General features: G+C 34.8%; 1 protein-coding gene across 2 annotated transcripts in view; it reads right to left on the bottom strand.

The window, feature by feature from the left end:
* Window positions 1–21,334, bottom strand: part of zormin — a 517,259-nt gene that overhangs the window by 27,508 nt on the left and 468,417 nt on the right. For both annotated transcript variants that reach the window (XM_075303993.1, XM_075303996.1), the window contains one exon: window positions 20,623–21,186. In XM_075303993.1, the coding sequence (XP_075160108.1) occupies window positions 20,623–21,186 (564 nt within the window). The remainder of the gene's footprint in view (window positions 1–20,622; window positions 21,187–21,334) is intronic.

Here is a 21,334-nt window from a genome sequence, read left to right as displayed (position 1 = left end):
TAAATCTCTATAAAATAAAATTTTGGAAAAAGTTTCTATAAACAAATTTTTGTGAGAAATTTTTCTATAAAAATAATATTTAGACAATAAATTCTATAGAAATAAAATGTTGAGAAAAAATTTCTATAGAAGTACAATTTTGACAAAATGTTCTATAGAAATAAAATGTTGACAAAATTCTCTACAGGAATAAAGTTTACCACACATTGTTAAAGATCAAGCCTTGCCGGCTTCTAATTTCCTGCTCTAGAGCCACCAAAATGTAAAAATTATTACAAATTGTGTTGAGTGAAAATGTCCTACATTGTGGCCCTACGTCCCTACAAGACGCCAAATATTGGAAAAACCCTACATATAGGGAATTTCCCCTACTTCTAGCAACACTGGCTGTGTTGATATTGCGCCTACGGAGGGAGTTAGTATGCCACTAATATTGAGCCCATTATTAAAAAAGAGAAAATCCTTAAATTAGTGTGGGTAATAAATACAAATTTGTAAAAATCGAGCAATAGAGCTACCAGTGCGTATAAGCACGATCGGCTAGTACATCAAAATTTGAAATTTGAGTAACATTGGTTAATAAATAAGAGTACTATGGCCAAATTTGGGAAAATCGAGCGATGCATATATATGGAAGCTATATCTAAATCTGAACCAATTTGCATAATATTTTGCGGGTTTGATTAATACCACAAAAGGTTACCTTGTGCTAGATTTGAGTAAGATCAGTTAAGAAATGAGGCCTGTATGGTCAAACATAAGGTTATTAGGGGCGAATTTTTCAAAATCGGGTGATACATATATGGGAGCTATATCTACATCTGAACCGATTTCGACGAAATTTTGCACATATAGTTAGTACTATAGAGGACTGGATCTAGCCAACTTTTAGTAAGATCGGTTAATAAATAAGGGTTCTATGGCCAAATTTGGGATAATCGGGCTATACATATATATGGGAGTTATATCTAAATCTGAACCGATTTCTATGATTTTTTGCACATATAGTTAGTGCTATAGAAGACTACATTTAGCCAAATTTGGGTAAGATCGGTTGATAAATAAGGGTTTAATGGCCAAATTTAGAAAAATCGGGCGGTACATATATATGGGAGCTATAGCTAAATCTGAACCGATTTCGATGATTTTTTGCACATATAGTTAGTGCTATAGAAGATTATAGTTAGCCAACTTTGAGTAACATCGGTTGATAAATAAAGGTTTTGTGGCCAAATTTGGGAAAATCGGGCGATACATATATATGAGAGCTATATCTAAATCTGAACCGATTTGGATGAAATTTTGCAGACGTGAAGGGCGATGAAAAAGATTACCTTTTGCCAAATTTGGTGACGATCCATTTGAAAAAACGCGCAACGTGACGCCATTTGTCGAAATCGGGCGATACATATATATGGGAGCTATATCTAAATTTGATCCGATTTCTTCCAAATTCAGTTCGTCCTTGTGCCCAAAAAACTCCCTGTACCAAATTTCATCAAAATCGGTTTATAATTGCGACCGGAATCCTGTGAACAACAAATACATGGACAGACGGACGGACGGACGGACGGACGAACGGACACCAAGCGCTAGATCTACTCAGGAGGTGATTCTGAGTCGATCGGTATATATTTTATGGGGTCTAAAATCAATATTTCTGGTAGGCACATTTTTTGGCCGATCAAACTTATTATACCCTGACCACTATGTGGTTTAGGGTATAAAAACAAATATAAACGGCCGTAAGTTCGGCCAGGCCGAATCTTATGTACCCTCCACCATGGATTGCGTAGAAACTTCTACGAAAGACTGTTATACACAATCGAATTACTTGGGTTGTGGTATCTTAAATCGTTTTCTACATTGTGAGTTAGTCCAAACGTGGTACATATTTCACAAAAATGTATGTGAGTCTACAAATAATTACGAATCGATATGGACTTCTGCACGGTACGTAGGGAGCCAGAATTGAAATATGGTTGACGCTTATATGGGGGCTATATACAATTATGAACTTGATATGGACCAATTTTTGTGTGATTGGGGATCGATTCATCTGAGGGCTATATATAACTATAGACCGATATGGACCTAGTTAGGCATGGTTGTTAACGGCCATATACTAGCACAATGTACCAAATTTCAACTGACTCGGATGAAATTTGCTCATCCAAGAGGTTCCAAAACTAAATCTCGGGATCGGTTTATATGGGGGCTATATATGATTATGGACTGATATGGACCCCTTTTGGCATGGTTGTTAAATACCATATAGTAAAACCGCGTACCAAATTTCAATCAGATCGGATGAATTTTGCTTCTCCAAAAGGCACCGGAGGTCAAAGCTGGGGATCGGTCTATATGTGGCTATATATAATTATGGACTGATATGAATCAATTCATGCATGGTTGTTGGACACCATATACTAACATCACGTACCAAATTTCAATCGAATCGGATGAATTTTGCTCTTCCAAGGGGCTCCGGAGGTCAAATCTGGGGATCGGTTTATATGGGGGCTATATATAATTGTGGACCGATGTGGACAAATTTTTGCATGGATGTTAAAGACCATATACTAACACAATGTACCAAATTTCAGCCGGATCGGATGAAATTTGCTTCTCTTAGAGGCTCCGAAAGCCAAATCGGGGGATCGGTTTATATGGGGGCTATATATAATTATGGACCGATGTGGACCAATTTTTGCATGGTTGTTAGAGACCATATACTAACACCATGTACCAAATTTCAGCCGGATCGGATGAAATTTGCTTCTCTTAGAGGGTCTGCAAGCCAAATTTGGGGGACCGTTTATATGGGGGCTATACGTAAAAGTGGACCGATATGGCCCATTTGCAATACCTTCCGACCTACATCAATAACAACTACTTGTGCCAAGTCGATAGCTTGTTTCGTTCGAAAGTTAGCGTGATTTCAACAGACGGACGGACGGACGGACATGCTCAGATCGACTCAGAATTTCACCACGACCCAGAATATATATACTTTATGGGGTCTTAGAGCAATATTTCGATGTGTTACAAACAGAATGACAAAGTTAATATATCCCCCCCCCCTATGGTGGAGGGTATAAAAACACAAAATGATTTTGAATGACCGTAAAATGAAGTTGATCGAGATAGCAGATGCCTTAAAGATATCAAAGGAACGTGTTGGTCATATCATTCATCAATATTTGGATATGCGGAAGCTCTGTGCAAAATGGGTGCCGCGCGAGCTCACATTTGACCAAAAACAACAACGTGTTAACTCGTAATACGCCCGAGTTTTTCCGTCGATATGTGACAATGGATGAAACATCCATCACTACACTCCTGAGTCCAATCGACAGTCGGCTGAGTGAACCGTCTCCAAAGCGTGGAAAGACTCAAAAGTTCGCTGGCAAAGTAATGGCCTCTGTTTTTTGGGATGCGCATGGAATAATTTTTATCGATTATCTTGAGAAGGGAAAAACCATCAACAGTGACTATTATATGGCGTTATTGGAGCGTTTGAAGGTCGAAATCGCGGCAAAACGGCCCCATATGAAGAAGAAAAAATTTTTGTTCCACCAAGACAACGCACCGTGCCACAAGTCATTGAGAACGATGGCAAAAATTCATGAATTGGGCTTCGAATTGCTTCCCCACCCACCGTATTCTCCAGATCTGGCCCCCAGCGACTTTTTCTTGTTCTCAGACCTCAAAAGGATGCTCGCAGGGAAAAAATTTGGCTGCAATGAAGAGGTGATCGCCGAAACTGAGGCCGATTTTGAGGCAAAACCGAAGGAGTACTACCAAAATGGTATCAAAAAATTGGAAGGTCGTTATAATCGTTGTATCGCTCTTGAAGAGAACTATGTTGAATAATGAAAACGAATTTTGACAGAAAAAATGTGTTTGTCTTTGTTAGACCAGTGACTTATCAGTCAACCGTTATTTTTGTGATATCGACGTGATGTCAGCGTTTTTAATACTGTTTAGTTAAAATTTTCTAAAAATATTCAACATTTTCTAAAATTTACCAAAAGTTTTCTTCCTGGTGGGTTCAGTGTTTGTTTTTAGTGTAGCGATGTCCGCCCGTCTATTGAAATTATCTTCAGAACGAAACAAGCTACACTCAAAAAAAAAGTTTAGCTGGATCCAAAGATCTTTACTTTCCCTTAAGGATTTTGGTATTCCAAGCCAAAGATATGGCTTCTTTAAGACCTTCTATACGCCCAAGAAGTGAAACCGGTCTATATGGAGGCCTTACCGAGGAAAATTAAATGCGGTACCCGTTTTTGTGAGTCTAAAATACCTGTATATTTACAATTTTAGGCAAATCGGATAAAAACTACGGTTTCTAGAAACCCAAGGAGTTAAATCGGGAAATCGGTTTTATGGGGGCTATATCAAAACATGAACTGATACTCACCTTTTTATGGTCCTATGGCAAATTGGATAAAAAATACGGACTCTGGAAGCCCAAGAAATAAAATCGGTAGATCGGTCTATATGGGGGCTATATCAAAACATAGACCGATACTCACAGTTTTAGCACAGTCCTTTGTGGTACTAAATACCTCTCGATTTCCAATTTCAGGCAAATTGGAGAGAAACTATGGATTCTAGAAGCCCAAGAAATAAAATCGGGAGATCGGTCTACCAAAACATAGACCCTTACAACCCATTTTCAACACATCTATTTCGGGGCCTAAAATACCTCTAGATTTCCAAATCCAAGCAAATCGGGTAGAAAATACAGTTTCTGGAAGCCCAAGACCCCAAATCGGTGGAACAGTTTATATGGGGGCTATTCAAAACATGGATCTGGACCTGGAATCGAATTTGGCGACAAATCTGTCAAAGCTCATAAAAGACGAACTGTAACCAATCTTGCAAAATCCAGAAATTACTTTTCTCCTCTGATCGAGTACGAGTACGTCAGCCTGTTTTCTGATCTTTATATTTTAGTGTAGCTGGCCCCAATTTGAGGCCCCTTGGGCATAACACTCAAATTGTTGGCTTACAATGATGATGGTGAGTGATAGTTGCAATCTACTTCAATATGCATGGAAAAACTAAACGTATAAAATATCTCCAAACATAAATGTAACATAAGCAATGGAAAAGGTAAAGCCACAAGATGCGTGTCATCGGCAAAGGAAAACAATCTCGAAAAAAAAATAAAACCGCGAACGGTGCGTGTGGTTGAGATTTCAATAAATACGAATAAGTACGTTGTTTTGGTTGATTTTTATAAAATATTAAAACGTTGGAATTTTTTACTTAAATATTACAGGGTATCGATCGGAAAACAAGCTTCAGGCTGCATGAATGTAATTTTTCGATATTTTGGCTCATTGGCTCAATGGCTTTTTTTTTAGCGCAACCATGTTGCTACACTTTTTAGCCTTCATCACAACTGTGGATAAATTTTAAAAATAAGGGCTTCCTTTTTGTAACCGAGTCCAAACGGCGTTTCTCATTACGGTGAAAGCATGGAAACCATCAGAAATGTCACCAACATTACTGAGAGGGGATAAACCATCGCTGAAACCGGGATTGAACCAAGGTTTCTTTGTATGCATGGCGGGCATTTCGACTAAGGACTAAAGTATTTTTGTCAAGAAACACATCATTGCATAAGAGGGGAATGCGTTTTCTCGCTATGCATTCGTAATTTAACGACAAGAAATCATTGGGCTTAGGACACCAATATTTCAGGACTCATTAATCTCCTCGTATGGATGGTCTGAAAAAAGCCTTCATAAGGACATATTTTTGGGGAGTTTTGTTATTATTTTATTCATTTATAAATAATATCAAATAAGTAGTTAGTTAGACGCCGCTCGACAAAATCTAGGGATGGTTTGTTTTTGTATTTATTTATTTTTTTTTGGGAAATAATTTCTCAAATGACTTTGAGGATTTATTTTGTAATTAAATTAAGGGACATGAGTCGCAAGATTCCCAATATATTCCTGGATAAATCTTTGAATAAAAAGGAAGAATTTTAACTTTGTCATTCAGTTTGTAACACATCGAAATATTGCTCTAAGACCCCATAAAGTATATATATTCTGGGTCGTGGTGAAATTCTGAGTCGATCTGAGCATGTCCGCCCGTCCGTCCGTCTGTTGAAATCACGCTAACTTCCGAACGAAACAAGCTATCGATTTGAAACATAAGTATAAGTAGTTGCTATTGATGTAGGTCGGATGGTATTGCAAATGGGTCATATCGGTTCACTTTTACGTATAACCCCATATAAACGGACCCCCAAATTTGGCTTGCGTGGCCTCTAAGAGAAGCAAATTTCATCCGATCCGGCTGAAATTTGGTACATGATATCAGCATATGATCTCTAATAACCATGCAAAAATTGGTCCACATCGGTCCATAATTATATATAGCCCCCATATAAACCGATCCCCCGATTTGGCTTGCGGAGCCTCTAAGAGAAGAAAATTTCATCCGATCCGGCTGAAATTTGGTATATGGTGTAAGTATATGGTCTCTAACAACTATGAAAAAATTGGTCCACATCGGTCAATAATTATATATAGCCCCCATATAAACCGATCCCCCGATTTGGCTTGCGGAGCCAAATTTCATACGGTATATGGTCTCTAATGACCATGCAAAAAATGGTCCATATTGGTCCATAATTATATATAGCCCCCATATAAACCGATCACCAGATTTCACCTCCGGAGCCTCTAGGAAGACAAAAATTCATCTGATTCAGTTGAAATTTGGTAAGTGGTGTTAATATATGGCCTCAAACACCCATGCAAAAATTGGTCGAAATCGGTCCATAATTATAAATAGCCCCCATATTAACCGATCCCCAGATTTGACCTCCGGAGCCCCTTGGAAGAGTAAAATTCATCCGATTCGGTTGAAATTTGGTACGTGATGTTAGTATATGGTATCCAACAACCATGCATGAATTGGTTCATATCAGTCCATAATTTTATATAGCCCCATATAAACCGATCCCCAGATTTGACCACCGGTGCCTTTTGGAGAAGCAAAATTCATCCGATCTGGTTGAAATTTGGTACGTGGTGGTAGTATATGATATTTAACAGCCATGCCAAAAGTGGGCCATATCAGTCCATAATCATATATAGCTTCCATATAAACCGATCCCGAGATTTGGTTTTGGAGCCTCTAGGAGGAGCAAATTTCATCCCAGTCAGTTGAAATTTGGTACATTGTGCTAGTATATGACCGTTAACAACCATGCCTAACTAGGTCCATATCGGTCTATAGTTATATATAGCCCTCAGATAAATCGATCCCCAATCACAAAAAATTTGTCCATATCAAGTTCATAGTTGTATATAGCACTCATATAAGCGACCCCCATATTTCAATTCTGGCTCTCTACCACGTATGGACTAACTCACAATTTAGAAAACGATGCTAAGAAGATTTAAGATACCACAACCCAAGTAATTCGATTGTGGATGACAGTCTTTCGTAGAAGTTTCTACGCAATCCATGGTGGAGGGTACATAAGATTCGGCCTGGCCGAACTTACGGCCGTATATACTTGTCATACCCTCCACCATTCCGTTTGTAACACATCGAAATGTTGCTCTAAGACCCCATAAAGTATATATATTCTGGGTCGTGGTGAAATTCTGAGTCGATCTGAGCATGTCCGTCCGTCCGTCCGTCCGTCTGTTGAAATCACGCTAACTTGATGTAGGTCGGATGGTATTGAAAATGGGCCATATCGGTCCACTTTTACGTATAGCACCCATAAAAACGGACCCCCAAATTTGTCTTGCGATTGCTCTAAGATAAGCTAATTTCATCCGATCCGGCTGAAATTTGATACATGGTGTTAGTATATAGCCTCTAACAACCATGCAAAAATTGGTCCATATCGGTCCACTGTTACGTATAGCCCCCATATAAACGGACCCCCAAATTTGGCTTGCGATTGCTCTAAGAGAAGCAAATGTCATCCGATCCGGCTGAAATTTAGTACATGGTGTTAGTATATGGTCTCTAACAAATATGCAAAAATTGGTCCACATCGGTCCATAATTAAATACAGCCCCCATATAAACCGATCCCCCGATTTGGCTTGCGGAACCTCTAAGAGAAGCAAATTTCATCCGATCCGATTGAAATTTGGTCCGTGGTGTAAGTATATTTTCTCTAACAACCATGCCAAAATTGGTCCATATCGGTCCATAATTATATATAGCCCCCATATAAGCCGATCCCCAGATTTGACCTCCGGAGCCTTTTAGAGGAGCAAAATTCATCCGATCCGGTTGAAATTGGGTACGTGATGTTAGTATATCGTCTCTAACAACCATGCAAGAATTGGTCCATATCGGTCCATAATTATATATAGCCCCCATATAAATCGAACCCCAGATTTGTCCTCCGGAGCCTCTTGGAGGAGCAAAATTCATCCGAACCAGTTGAAATTTGGAACGTGGTGCTAGAATGTTGTCTCCAACAAACTCGCAAGAATTGGTCGATATCGGTCCATAATTATATATAGCCCCCATATAAACCGTTCCCCAGATTTGATCTCCGGAGCCTCTTAGAGGAGCAAAATTCATCCGATCCGGTTGAAATTTGGTACATGGTGTCAGTATATGGTCTCCCACAACCATGCAAAAATTGGTCAACAGCGGTCCATAATAATATATATATAGCCCCCATATAAATCGATCCCAGATTTGACCTCCGGAGCCCCTTGGAAGAGCAAAATTCATCCGATTCGGTTGAAATTTGGTACGTGATGTTAGTATATGTTATCCAACTACCATGCAGGAATTGGTTCATATAAGTCCCTCATTATATATAGCCCCATATGAACCGATCCCCAGATTTGACCACCGGTGCCTTTTGGAGAAGCAAAATTCATCCGATCTGCTTGAAATTTGGTACGCGGAGGTAGTATATGATATTTAACAGCCATGCCAAAAGTGGTCCATATCAGTCCATAATCATATATAGCCCCCATATAAACCGATCCCGAGATTTGGTTTTGGAGCCTCTTGGAGGAGCAAATTTCATCCGAGTCAGTTGAAATTTGGTACATTGTGCTAGTATATGACCGTTAACAACCATGCCTAACTAGGTCCATATCGGTCTATAGTTATATATAGCCCCAGATAAATCGATCCCCAATCACAAAAAATTTGTCCATATCAAGTTCATAGTTGTATATAGCACTCATATAAGCGACCCCCATATTTCAATTATGGCTCTCTACCACGTATGGACTAACTCACAATTTAGAAAACGATGTTAAGAAGATTTAAGATACCACAACCCAAGTAATTCGATTGTGGATGACAGTCTTTCGTAGAAGTTTCTACGCAATCCATGGTGGAGGGTACATAAGATTCGGCCTGGCCAAACTTACGGCCGTATATACTTGTTTTTCATATAGGTTTTTGAGGATTTATGTAATTTTTTAAGCAATAAGTTCACAAATGACTGTGAGGATTTATCTACTATTGAAACATGTCCTTGACTTTGGAAGCCTATTTTATTTATTATTTTGGAGACCTATTCAGAGGTGCCGGAAATTTTGTTTGCCTAAAATTTCATTTCGTAGAAAAGATTTGTTTTCTTTTATTGAATCTATATAATTTTTTTACGAGCATTTGCATCACTGACATGGTTGCCACTCGAGCCAAAAATAATCTAATAAAATTTTAAGAAAATGTTACCAAAACCCACCAAACAAAGAAAACCTTATTTTGCAAAAATTTATTTTTTATAGACAATTTTGTTAAAATTTTTTTCCATAGGAAGTTCTGCCAAAATTTTATTTCTATAGAACATTTTGTCAAAATGTTTTTTTTATATAGAAAATTTTGTCAAAATTTTTCCTCTGTTGGTTAAGCTACACTTGTAGTTTAGTCAATGTATGGTTTTAAGATGCAATAAAAACAACAACAATTTTATTTCTATAGAAAATGTTGTGAAAATTTTATTACCACAGAAAATTTTGTTAAAATTTTTTACTATAGTTATAATTATATATATATATATATATATATATATATATATATATATATATATATATATATATATATATATATATATATATATATATATATATATATATATATATATATATATATATATATATATATATATATATATATATATATATATATATATATATATATATATATATATATATATATATATATATATATATATATATATATATATATATATATATATATATATATATATATATATATATATATATATAATTTTGTCATTTTTTTTAATATAGAAAATTTTTTCAAAATTTTATTTCTATAGAAAATTTTGTCAAAATGTTTTTTTATATAGAAAATTTGTGAAAGTTTTAGTTCAATAGAAAATTTTGTCAAAATTTTATTTCTATAGAAAATTTTGTCAAAATTTTATTTCTATAGAAAATTTTGTCAAAAGTTTACTACAACAGAACATTTTTTAAAATTTGTTTACTATGAAAAATTTTGTCAAAATTTTTTAATATAGAAAATTTTGTTAAAATTTTTTACTATGAAAAATTTTGTCAAAATTTTTTAATATAGAAAATTTTCTTAAAATTTTATTTCTATAGAAAATTTTGTCAAAATTTTATTTCTATAGAAAAATTTGTCAAATTTTTTTATATAGAAAATTTGTGAAGGTTTTAGTTCGATAGAAAATTTCGTCAAAATTTTATTTCTATAAAAAATTTTGTCAAATTGTTATTACCACAGAAAATTTTGTCAAAATTTTTTACTATAGAAAATTTTGTCCAAATTATTTTGTTAATATAGAAAATTTTGTGAACGTGTTAGTTCTATAGAAAATTTTGTCAAAATGTTTTGTTTATATAGAAAATTTTGTTAAAATTTTTTACTATAGAAAATTTTGTCAAAATTTGTATACCCTTCACCACTACTGTGGTACAGGGTATAATAAGTTTGTGCATTTGTATGTAACGCCAAGAAGGAGTAATCATAGACTAACCTTTTAGTATACGGATAGGCTTAGAATTAAATTCTGAATCGATTTAGCGATGTCCGTCTGTCTGTCTGTCCGTCTGTCTGTTTGTTGATGTATTTTTGTGTGAAAAGTACAGCTCGCAGTTTTAGTCCGATAGTCCTAAAATTTTGTATAGGGTCCTGTTTCGGCCCTATTGATTTTGGAAAAAATCGGTTCAGATTTAAATATAGCTGCCATATATATTTTTCACCGATCTGGTCATAATTGGCGTGTGTATCAACCGATCTTCCTCAAATTTCGTACATCCGAATATTTTATAAGTCTCGCAAAACTTACAAAATATCAGCCAAATCGGTTCAGATTTAGATAGAGCTCCCATATATAGCATTCGCCCGATTTACACTCATTTGCCCACAGAGGCAAATTTTTTGCTCCGATTTAGGAAAAACTAAACGTATAAAATATCTCCAAACATAAATGTAACATAAGCAATGGAAAAGGTAAAGCCACAAGATGCGTGTCATCGGCAAAGGAAAACAATCTCGAAAAAAAAATAAAACCGCGAACGGTGCGTGTGGTTGAGATTTCAATAAATACGAATAAGTACGTTGTTTTGGTTGATTTTTATAAAATATTAAAACGTTGGAATTTTTTACTTAAATATTACAGGGTATCGATCGGAAAACAAGCTTCAGGCTGCATGAATGTAATTTTTCGATATTTTGGCTCATTGGCTCAATGGCTTTTTTTTTAGCGCAACCATGTTGCTACACTTTTTAGCCTTCATCACAACTGTGGATAAATTTTAAAAATAAGGGCTTCCTTTTTGTAACCGAGTCCAAACGGCGTTTCTCATTACGGTGAAAGCATGGAAACCATCAGAAATGTCACCAACATTACTGAGAGGGGATAAACCATCGCTGAAACCGGGATTGAACCAAGGTTTCTTTGTATGCATGGCGGGCATTTCGACTAAGGACTAAAGTATTTTTGTCAAGAAACACATCATTGCATAAGAGGGGAATGCGTTTTCTCGCTATGCATTCGTAATTTAACGACAAGAAATCATTGGGCTTAGGACACCAATATTTCAGGACTCATTAATCTCCTCGTATGGATGGTCTGAAAAAAGCCTTCATAAGGACATATTTTTGGGGAGTTTTGTTATTATTTTATTCATTTATAAATAATATCAAATAAGTAGTTAGTTAGACGCCGCTCGACAAAATCTAGGGATGGTTTGTTTTTGTATTTATTTATTTTTTTTTGGGAAATAATTTCTCAAATGACTTTGAGGATTTATTTTGTAATTAAATTAAGGGACATGAGTCGCAAGATTCCCAATATATTCCTGGATAAATCTTTGAATAAAAAGGAAGAATTTTAACTTTGTCATTCAGTTTGTAACACATCGAAATATTGCTCTAAGACCCCATAAAGTATATATATTCTGGGTCGTGGTGAAATTCTGAGTCGATCTGAGCATGTCCGCCCGTCCGTCCGTCTGTTGAAATCACGCTAACTTCCGAACGAAACAAGCTATCGATTTGAAACATAAGTATAAGTAGTTGCTATTGATGTAGGTCGGATGGTATTGCAAATGGGTCATATCGGTTCACTTTTACGTATAACCCCATATAAACGGACCCCCAAATTTGGCTTGCGTGGCCTCTAAGAGAAGCAAATTTCATCCGATCCGGCTGAAATTTGGTACATGATATCAGCATATGATCTCTAATAACCATGCAAAAATTGGTCCACATCGGTCCATAATTATATATAGCCCCCATATAAACCGATCCCCCGATTTGGCTTGCGGAGCCTCTAAGAGAAGAAAATTTCATCCGATCCGGCTGAAATTTGGTATATGGTGTAAGTATATGGTCTCTAACAACTATGAAAAAATTGGTCCACATCGGTCAATAATTATATATAGCCCCCATATAAACCGATCCCCCGATTTGGCTTGCGGAGCCAAATTTCATACGGTATATGGTCTCTAATGACCATGCAAAAAATGGTCCATATTGGTCCATAATTATATATAGCCCCCATATAAACCGATCACCAGATTTCACCTCCGGAGCCTCTAGGAAGACAAAAATTCATCTGATTCAGTTGAAATTTGGTAAGTGGTGTTAATATATGGCCTCAAACACCCATGCAAAAATTGGTCGAAATCGGTCCATAATTATAAATAGCCCCCATATTAACCGATCCCCAGATTTGACCTCCGGAGCCCCTTGGAAGAGTAAAATTCATCCGATTCGGTTGAAATTTGGTACGTGATGTTAGTATATGGTATCCAACAACCATGCATGAATTGGTTCATATCAGTCCATAATTTTATATAGCCCCATATAAACCGATCCCCAGATTTGACCACCGGTGCCTTTTGGAGAAGCAAAATTCATCCGATCTGGTTGAAATTTGGTACGTGGTGGTAGTATATGATATTTAACAGCCATGCCAAAAGTGGGCCATATCAGTCCATAATCATATATAGCTTCCATATAAACCGATCCCGAGATTTGGTTTTGGAGCCTCTAGGAGGAGCAAATTTCATCCCAGTCAGTTGAAATTTGGTACATTGTGCTAGTATATGACCGTTAACAACCATGCCTAACTAGGTCCATATCGGTCTATAGTTATATATAGCCCTCAGATAAATCGATCCCCAATCACAAAAAATTTGTCCATATCAAGTTCATAGTTGTATATAGCACTCATATAAGCGACCCCCATATTTCAATTCTGGCTCTCTACCACGTATGGACTAACTCACAATTTAGAAAACGATGCTAAGAAGATTTAAGATACCACAACCCAAGTAATTCGATTGTGGATGACAGTCTTTCGTAGAAGTTTCTACGCAATCCATGGTGGAGGGTACATAAGATTCGGCCTGGCCGAACTTACGGCCGTATATACTTGTCATACCCTCCACCATTCCGTTTGTAACACATCGAAATGTTGCTCTAAGACCCCATAAAGTATATATATTCTGGGTCGTGGTGAAATTCTGAGTCGATCTGAGCATGTCCGTCCGTCCGTCCGTCCGTCTGTTGAAATCACGCTAACTTGATGTAGGTCGGATGGTATTGAAAATGGGCCATATCGGTCCACTTTTACGTATAGCCCCCATAAAAACGGACCCCCAAATTTGGCTTGCGATTGCTCTAAGATAAGCTAATTTCATCCGATCCGGCTGAAATTTGATACATGGTGTTAGTATATAGCCTCTAACAACCATGCAAAAATTGGTCCATATCGGTCCACTGTTACGTATAGCCCCCATATAAACGGACCCCCAAATTTGGCTTGCGATTGCTCTAAGAGAAGCAAATGTCATCCGATCCGGCTGAAATTTAGTACATGGTGTTAGTATATGGTCTCTAACAAATATGCAAAAATTGGTCCACATCGGTCCATAATTAAATACAGCCCCCATATAAACCGATCCCCCGATTTGGCTTGCGGAACCTCTAAGAGAAGCAAATTTCATCCGATCCGATTGAAATTTGGTCCGTGGTGTAAGTATATTTTCTCTAACAACCATGCCAAAATTGGTCCATATCGGTCCATAATTATATATAGCCCCCATATAAGCCGATCCCCAGATTTGACCTCCGGAGCCTTTTAGAGGAGCAAAATTCATCCGATCCGGTTGAAATTGGGTACGTGATGTTAGTATATCGTCTCTAACAACCATGCAAGAATTGGTCCATATCGGTCCATAATTATATATAGCCCCCATATAAATCGAACCCCAGATTTGTCCTCCGGAGCCTCTTGGAGGAGCAAAATTCATCCGAACCAGTTGAAATTTGGAACGTGGTGCTAGAATGTTGTCTCCAACAAACTCGCAAGAATTGGTCGATATCGGTCCATAATTATATATAGCCCCCATATAAACCGTTCCCCAGATTTGATCTCCGGAGCCTCTTAGAGGAGCAAAATTCATCCGATCCGGTTGAAATTTGGTACATGGTGTCAGTATATGGTCTCCCACAACCATGCAAAAATTGGTCAACAGCGGTCCATAATAATATATATATAGCCCCCATATAAATCGATCCCAGATTTGACCTCCGGAGCCCCTTGGAAGAGCAAAATTCATCCGATTCGGTTGAAATTTGGTACGTGATGTTAGTATATGTTATCCAACTACCATGCAGGAATTGGTTCATATAAGTCCCTCATTATATATAGCCCCATATGAACCGATCCCCAGATTTGACCACCGGTGCCTTTTGGAGAAGCAAAATTCATCCGATCTGCTTGAAATTTGGTACGCGGAGGTAGTATATGATATTTAACAGCCATGCCAAAAGTGGTCCATATCAGTCCATAATCATATATAGCCCCCATATAAACCGATCCCGAGATTTGGTTTTGGAGCCTCTTGGAGGAGCAAATTTCATCCGAGTCAGTTGAAATTTGGTACATTGTGCTAGTATATGACCGTTAACAACCATGCCTAACTAGGTCCATATCGGTCTATAGTTATATATAGCCCCAGATAAATCGATCCCCAATCACAAAAAATTTGTCCATATCAAGTTCATAGTTGTATATAGCACTCATATAAGCGACCCCCATATTTCAATTATGGCTCTCTACCACGTATGGACTAACTCACAATTTAGAAAACGATGTTAAGAAGATTTAAGATACCACAACCCAAGTAATTCGATTGTGGATGACAGTCTTTCGTAGAAGTTTCTACGCAATCCATGGTGGAGGGTACATAAGATTCGGCCTGGCCAAACTTACGGCCGTATATACTTGTTTTTCATATAGGTTTTTGAGGATTTATGTAATTTTTTAAGCAATAAGTTCACAAATGACTGTGAGGATTTATCTACTATTGAAACATGTCCTTGACTTTGGAAGCCTATTTTATTTATTATTTTGGAGACCTATTCAGAGGTGCCGGAAATTTTGTTTGCCTAAAATTTCATTTCGTAGAAAAGATTTGTTTTCTTTTATTGAATCTATATAATTTTTTTACGAGCATTTGCATCACTGACATGGTTGCCACTCGAGCCAAAAATAATCTAATAAAATTTTAAGAAAATGTTACCAAAACCCACCAAACAAAGAAAACCTTATTTTGCAAAAATTTATTTTTTATAGACAATTTTGTTAAAATTTTTTTCCATAGGAAGTTCTGCCAAAATTTTATTTCTATAGAACATTTTGTCAAAATGTTTTTTTTATATAGAAAATTTTGTCAAAATTTTTCCTCTGTTGGTTAAGCTACACTTGTAGTTTAGTCAATGTATGGTTTTAAGATGCAATAAAAACAACAACAATTTTATTTCTATAGAAAATGTTGTGAAAATTTTATTACCACAGAAAATTTTGTTAAAATTTTTTACTATAGTTATAATTATATATATATATATATATATATATATATATATATATATATATATATATATATATATATATATATATATATATATATATATATATATATATATATATATATATATATATATATATATATATATATATATATATATATATATATATATATATATATATATATATATATATATATATATATATATATATATATATATATATATATAATTTTGTCATTTTTTTTAATATAGAAAATTTTTTCAAAATTTTATTTCTATAGAAAATTTTGTCAAAATGTTTTTTTATATAGAAAATTTGTGAAAGTTTTAGTTCAATAGAAAATTTTGTCAAAATTTTATTTCTATAGAAAATTTTGTCAAAATTTTATTTCTATAGAAAATTTTGTCAAAAGTTTACTACAACAGAACATTTTTTAAAATTTGTTTACTATGAAAAATTTTGTCAAAATTTTTTAATATAGAAAATTTTGTTAAAATTTTTTACTATGAAAAATTTTGTCAAAATTTTTTAATATAGAAAATTTTCTTAAAATTTTATTTCTATAGAAAATTTTGTCAAAATTTTATTTCTATAGAAAAATTTGTCAAATTTTTTTATATAGAAAATTTGTGAAGGTTTTAGTTCGATAGAAAATTTCGTCAAAATTTTATTTCTATAAAAAATTTTGTCAAATTGTTATTACCACAGAAAATTTTGTCAAAATTTTTTACTATAGAAAATTTTGTCCAAATTATTTTGTTAATATAGAAAATTTTGTGAACGTGTTAGTTCTATAGAAAATTTTGTCAAAATGTTTTGTTTATATAGAAAATTTTGTTAAAATTTTTTACTATAGAAAATTTTGTCAAAATTTGTATACCCTTCACCACTACTGTGGTACAGGGTATAATAAGTTTGTGCATTTGTATGTAACGCCAAGAAGGAGTAATCATAGACTAACCTTTTAGTATACGGATAGGCTTAGAATTAAATTCTGAATCGATTTAGCGATGTCCGTCTGTCTGTCTGTCCGTCTGTCTGTTTGTTGATGTATTTTTGTGTGAAAAGTACAGCTCGCAGTTTTAGTCCGATAGTCCTAAAATTTTGTATAGGGTCCTGTTTCGGCCCTATTGATTTTGGAAAAAATCGGTTCAGATTTAAATATAGCTGCCATATATATTTTTCACCGATCTGGTCATAATTGGCGTGTGTATCAACCGATCTTCCTCAAATTTCGTACATCCGAATATTTTATAAGTCTCGCAAAACTTACAAAATATCAGCCAAATCGGTTCAGATTTAGATAGAGCTCCCATATATAGCATTCGCCCGATTTACACTCATTTGCCCACAGAGGCAAATTTTTTGCTCCGATTTAGTTGAAATTTTGCATAGGGAGTAGAATTAGCATTGTAACTATGCGTGCCAAATTTGGTTGAAATCGGTTCAGATTTGGATATATCTCCCATATATAGCTTTCGCCCGATTTACACTCATATGACCACAGAGGCCAATTTTTAACTCCGATTTAGTTGAAATTTTGTATAGGGAGCAGAATTAGCATTGTAGCTATGCGTGCCAAATTTGGTTGACATCGGTTCAGATTTAGATATAGCTCCCATATATATGTTTTTCTGATTTCGACACACTCAAAAAAAAGTGAACTCTCTATTTCACTAAAGCCAATTTAACTTTATATTAGTTCATAGAATCATTATGTTTGGAAAAAGTTTACTTTACTCAAATAATTTTTTGCGTACGTTAGTTAAATGAACTAAAAAACAGGAAAAAATTATACAAAAATAAAGCATAAAGGTTTCCTAATTTCGTATTTCTCACAAAATAGTTCATTATTTCTTTAAATTTGTAAATTTTACCAAAAATGTGTCCATCATGAACTTCGTATGGCACTAAAGACATTCTTGCAATTTTGAACTCCAAGATTTCTCTTAAAACTACAAAATTTTCTTTAACAAGTGCAAAAACTTAGTTATGTTTAATAAATTTTCTTGAATTTGTCGAAAAGTATTTACTTATTTTTACCATATCGGAGTGATGCCAGCGCTTGTAATACTGCTTAGTTAAAATTTTCTAAAAAAAATCAAAATTTTCTAAAATTAATCGAAAGTTATCTTTCCTGGTGGGTTCACTGTTTTTTCAGTGCATAAATGGTCGAAAAGTTGTAAAAATTAATCTAATTTTCCTAAATTTCTAATACATATATGTCGAGCGATAAATCATAAATAAACTTTTGCGAAGTTTCCTTAAAATTGCTTCAGATTTAAATGTTCCCCATATTTTTATTTTTACTAAAATTGTGTTCCACCCTAGTGCATTAGCCAACTTAAATTTTGAGTCTATAGATTTTGTAAAAGTCTATCAAATTCTGTCCAAATCGAGTGATATTTAAATGTATGTATTTGGGACAAACCTTTATATATGTAGCACCCAACACATTTGACGGATGTGATATGGTATCGAAAATTTAGATCTACAAAATGGTGCAGGGTAAAATATAGTCGGCCCCGCCCGACTTTAGACTTTCCTTACTTGTTTTATATAGAAAATTTGTGAAAGTTTTAGTTCGATAGAAAATTTTGTCTAAATTTTATTTCTATAGAAAACTTTGTCAAAATTTTATTTCTATAGAAAATTTTATCAAAATTTTATTTCTATAGAAAATTTTGGCAAAATTTTATTTCTTTAGAAAATTTTGTCAAAATTTTATTTCTATAGAAAATTTTGTCAAAATTTTATTTCATTCGTTTTGTTTGTTATTGTTGGCTTCTCTTCAATCGTTATTGTTGTTTTTGATCTCAGCTTAAAGCCATGCATTGACTAAACTACAAGTGTAGCTTAACCAACAGAGGAAAATTATGCTTGTCAAATTTATTTGGGCAAAGCCTTATAGACTGCAAGATGGTTGGATGTACAACTGTTTCGGAATTACCACATTCCTCATCAGCATCCTCTACTTGCAGCAAAACTATCAACCAATTATCAGAATAAATTCGGGTAATTCACTCAACCCAAAGTGAACTACACTTGAACCTCCCGAAAAAGGGATAATTGGTTGATAGTTTTGCTGCAAGTAGAGGATGCTGATGAGGAATGTGGTAATTCCGAAACAGCTGTACATCCAACCATCTTGCAGTCTATAGGCCTTTTCCCAAATAAATTTGACAAGCATACTTTTCCTCTGTTGGTTAAGCTACACTTGTAGTTTAGTCAATGCATGGCTTTAAGCTGAGATCAAAAACAACAATAAAAATTTTATTTCTATAGAAAATTTTGTCAAAATTATATTTCTATAAAAAATTTTGTCAAAATTTTATTTCTATAGAAAATCTTGTCAAAATGTTATTTCTATAGAAAATTTGGTCAAAATTTTATTTCTATAAAAAATTTTATCAACATTTTATTCTATATAAAATTGAAGAAACTTTTAGGTGGAGAGAAAATCTACCAAACCGTCAATCTACCAAACAGTAAAATATCTACCATTTTGGGTAGAATTCTGCCAACTGTGACAATCGTGATCACTGACCGAATCAGGCGGCAAGGAATTTTGTATAGTCAATAAATGTCCAAAAATGTCTAATCTATTCAGCAGCAGTCTGTTTTAGTCAGTCAGATTTAATATCCAAATATTTTTGTAAAATAATATTAACGGAAGAAAACCAATTTAATGAATTTTCCATTCATCTTCTACAATGTCATGTGAAGGTCATTTCAATTAACGATCAGGTAATTTCCATTAGAAGAAATTCTTTTAAAGTGACTGCATTTCTCTGTAGTCTCCTTTATTGTGGTTAAGACAAGTCTTTGTCAGTTTGCAAAAATAAAAAAAAAATCGACTAAAACACCTGTCAAAACAATCAGTTTTCAATAATTTGTATATTCCGACATTGGCTAACATCAAGACCGCAATGGCTGTATATGGAACAAAATTCTTGTGCAATATCTGTACTGATTTATTTATTTCCCCATAAACCAATGTTCAGATTACCTTGAAAGAAAATTGAAAACCTTCAAATGCAAATCATAAAATATATTCACAATTTCTAATCTTTTCAATGAACAAATAAACAAATTTCGATGTGATGAAATGGTGAAACATTTGTTGAGATTGATGCACTATGTCGAAGAAGAAGAAACCATGATATTTTTCTAAGGAAAACTTATGAAAGAGAAAATACTTAGAGATGATCAATAGTGAGAAACATGCTTGCGGTGAAATAGACCGATATTCCAATTAAAAAAATCTTCTAAACTTACCTTTTCCCTTGGAACTCTTGACAGCTTCATTACGAGCATTTGTTAAATTGGCATCATTTTCCTTTAATCCATTGGTTGTATGAGGCTCTTCCGTAACATTTATATTTATAGTGGGGGTAACTGAACGAGAACGTGAACTTTTATCCAAAGGATATTGATCAATGGCCACCGTTTTAGTGGTAACATAGCTAACCGACTCGACTGTAGTCTCCCATTTTTGGAATGTGTTAATTTTACCCGACTTCAAAGTCCTACACGAGGATCTTAAAGGAGATGAGCGCAATGATAAAGTAGAGCTGCTTGTAGAGATTGTGTTTGATCCTTCAAGACCTCTCACAGATGTATTCGATGATGAAGAGAAGGATGCTGATTTTCTCAATTTATTATGATCGGATTCATCGTGGTGTTGCTTTTTCGTCAATGACGATTCCCTTTCGATGGTACGGTAGAGTTTGTGGCCATTGCATTTAGTTTGTGTGTCATTGCCCTCTTTCTTCTCCTTTGATGATTTGTTGCCTTCACTGGGTTCGGTAATCAGCAGAATTTCAGTTTGTGTGCCTTGTTCTGAAAATGAAGCACATGAACGAAGACCTTCATTATTTATTTGGGTTAAGCGCATTAATATTATTATTCTAAAAATTTTCACATATTTATCTATGTCATTTGGCCAAGATATTTTGATGACTTGATCATTATAATATCCCATGAGATG

Source organism: Haematobia irritans, chromosome 4 (assembly GCF_050003625.1).
Source record: "Haematobia irritans isolate KBUSLIRL chromosome 4, ASM5000362v1, whole genome shotgun sequence".
NCBI lineage: Eukaryota > Metazoa > Arthropoda > Insecta > Diptera > Muscidae > Haematobia > Haematobia irritans.
This window is presented reverse-complemented; position numbering and strand designations above follow the sequence as displayed.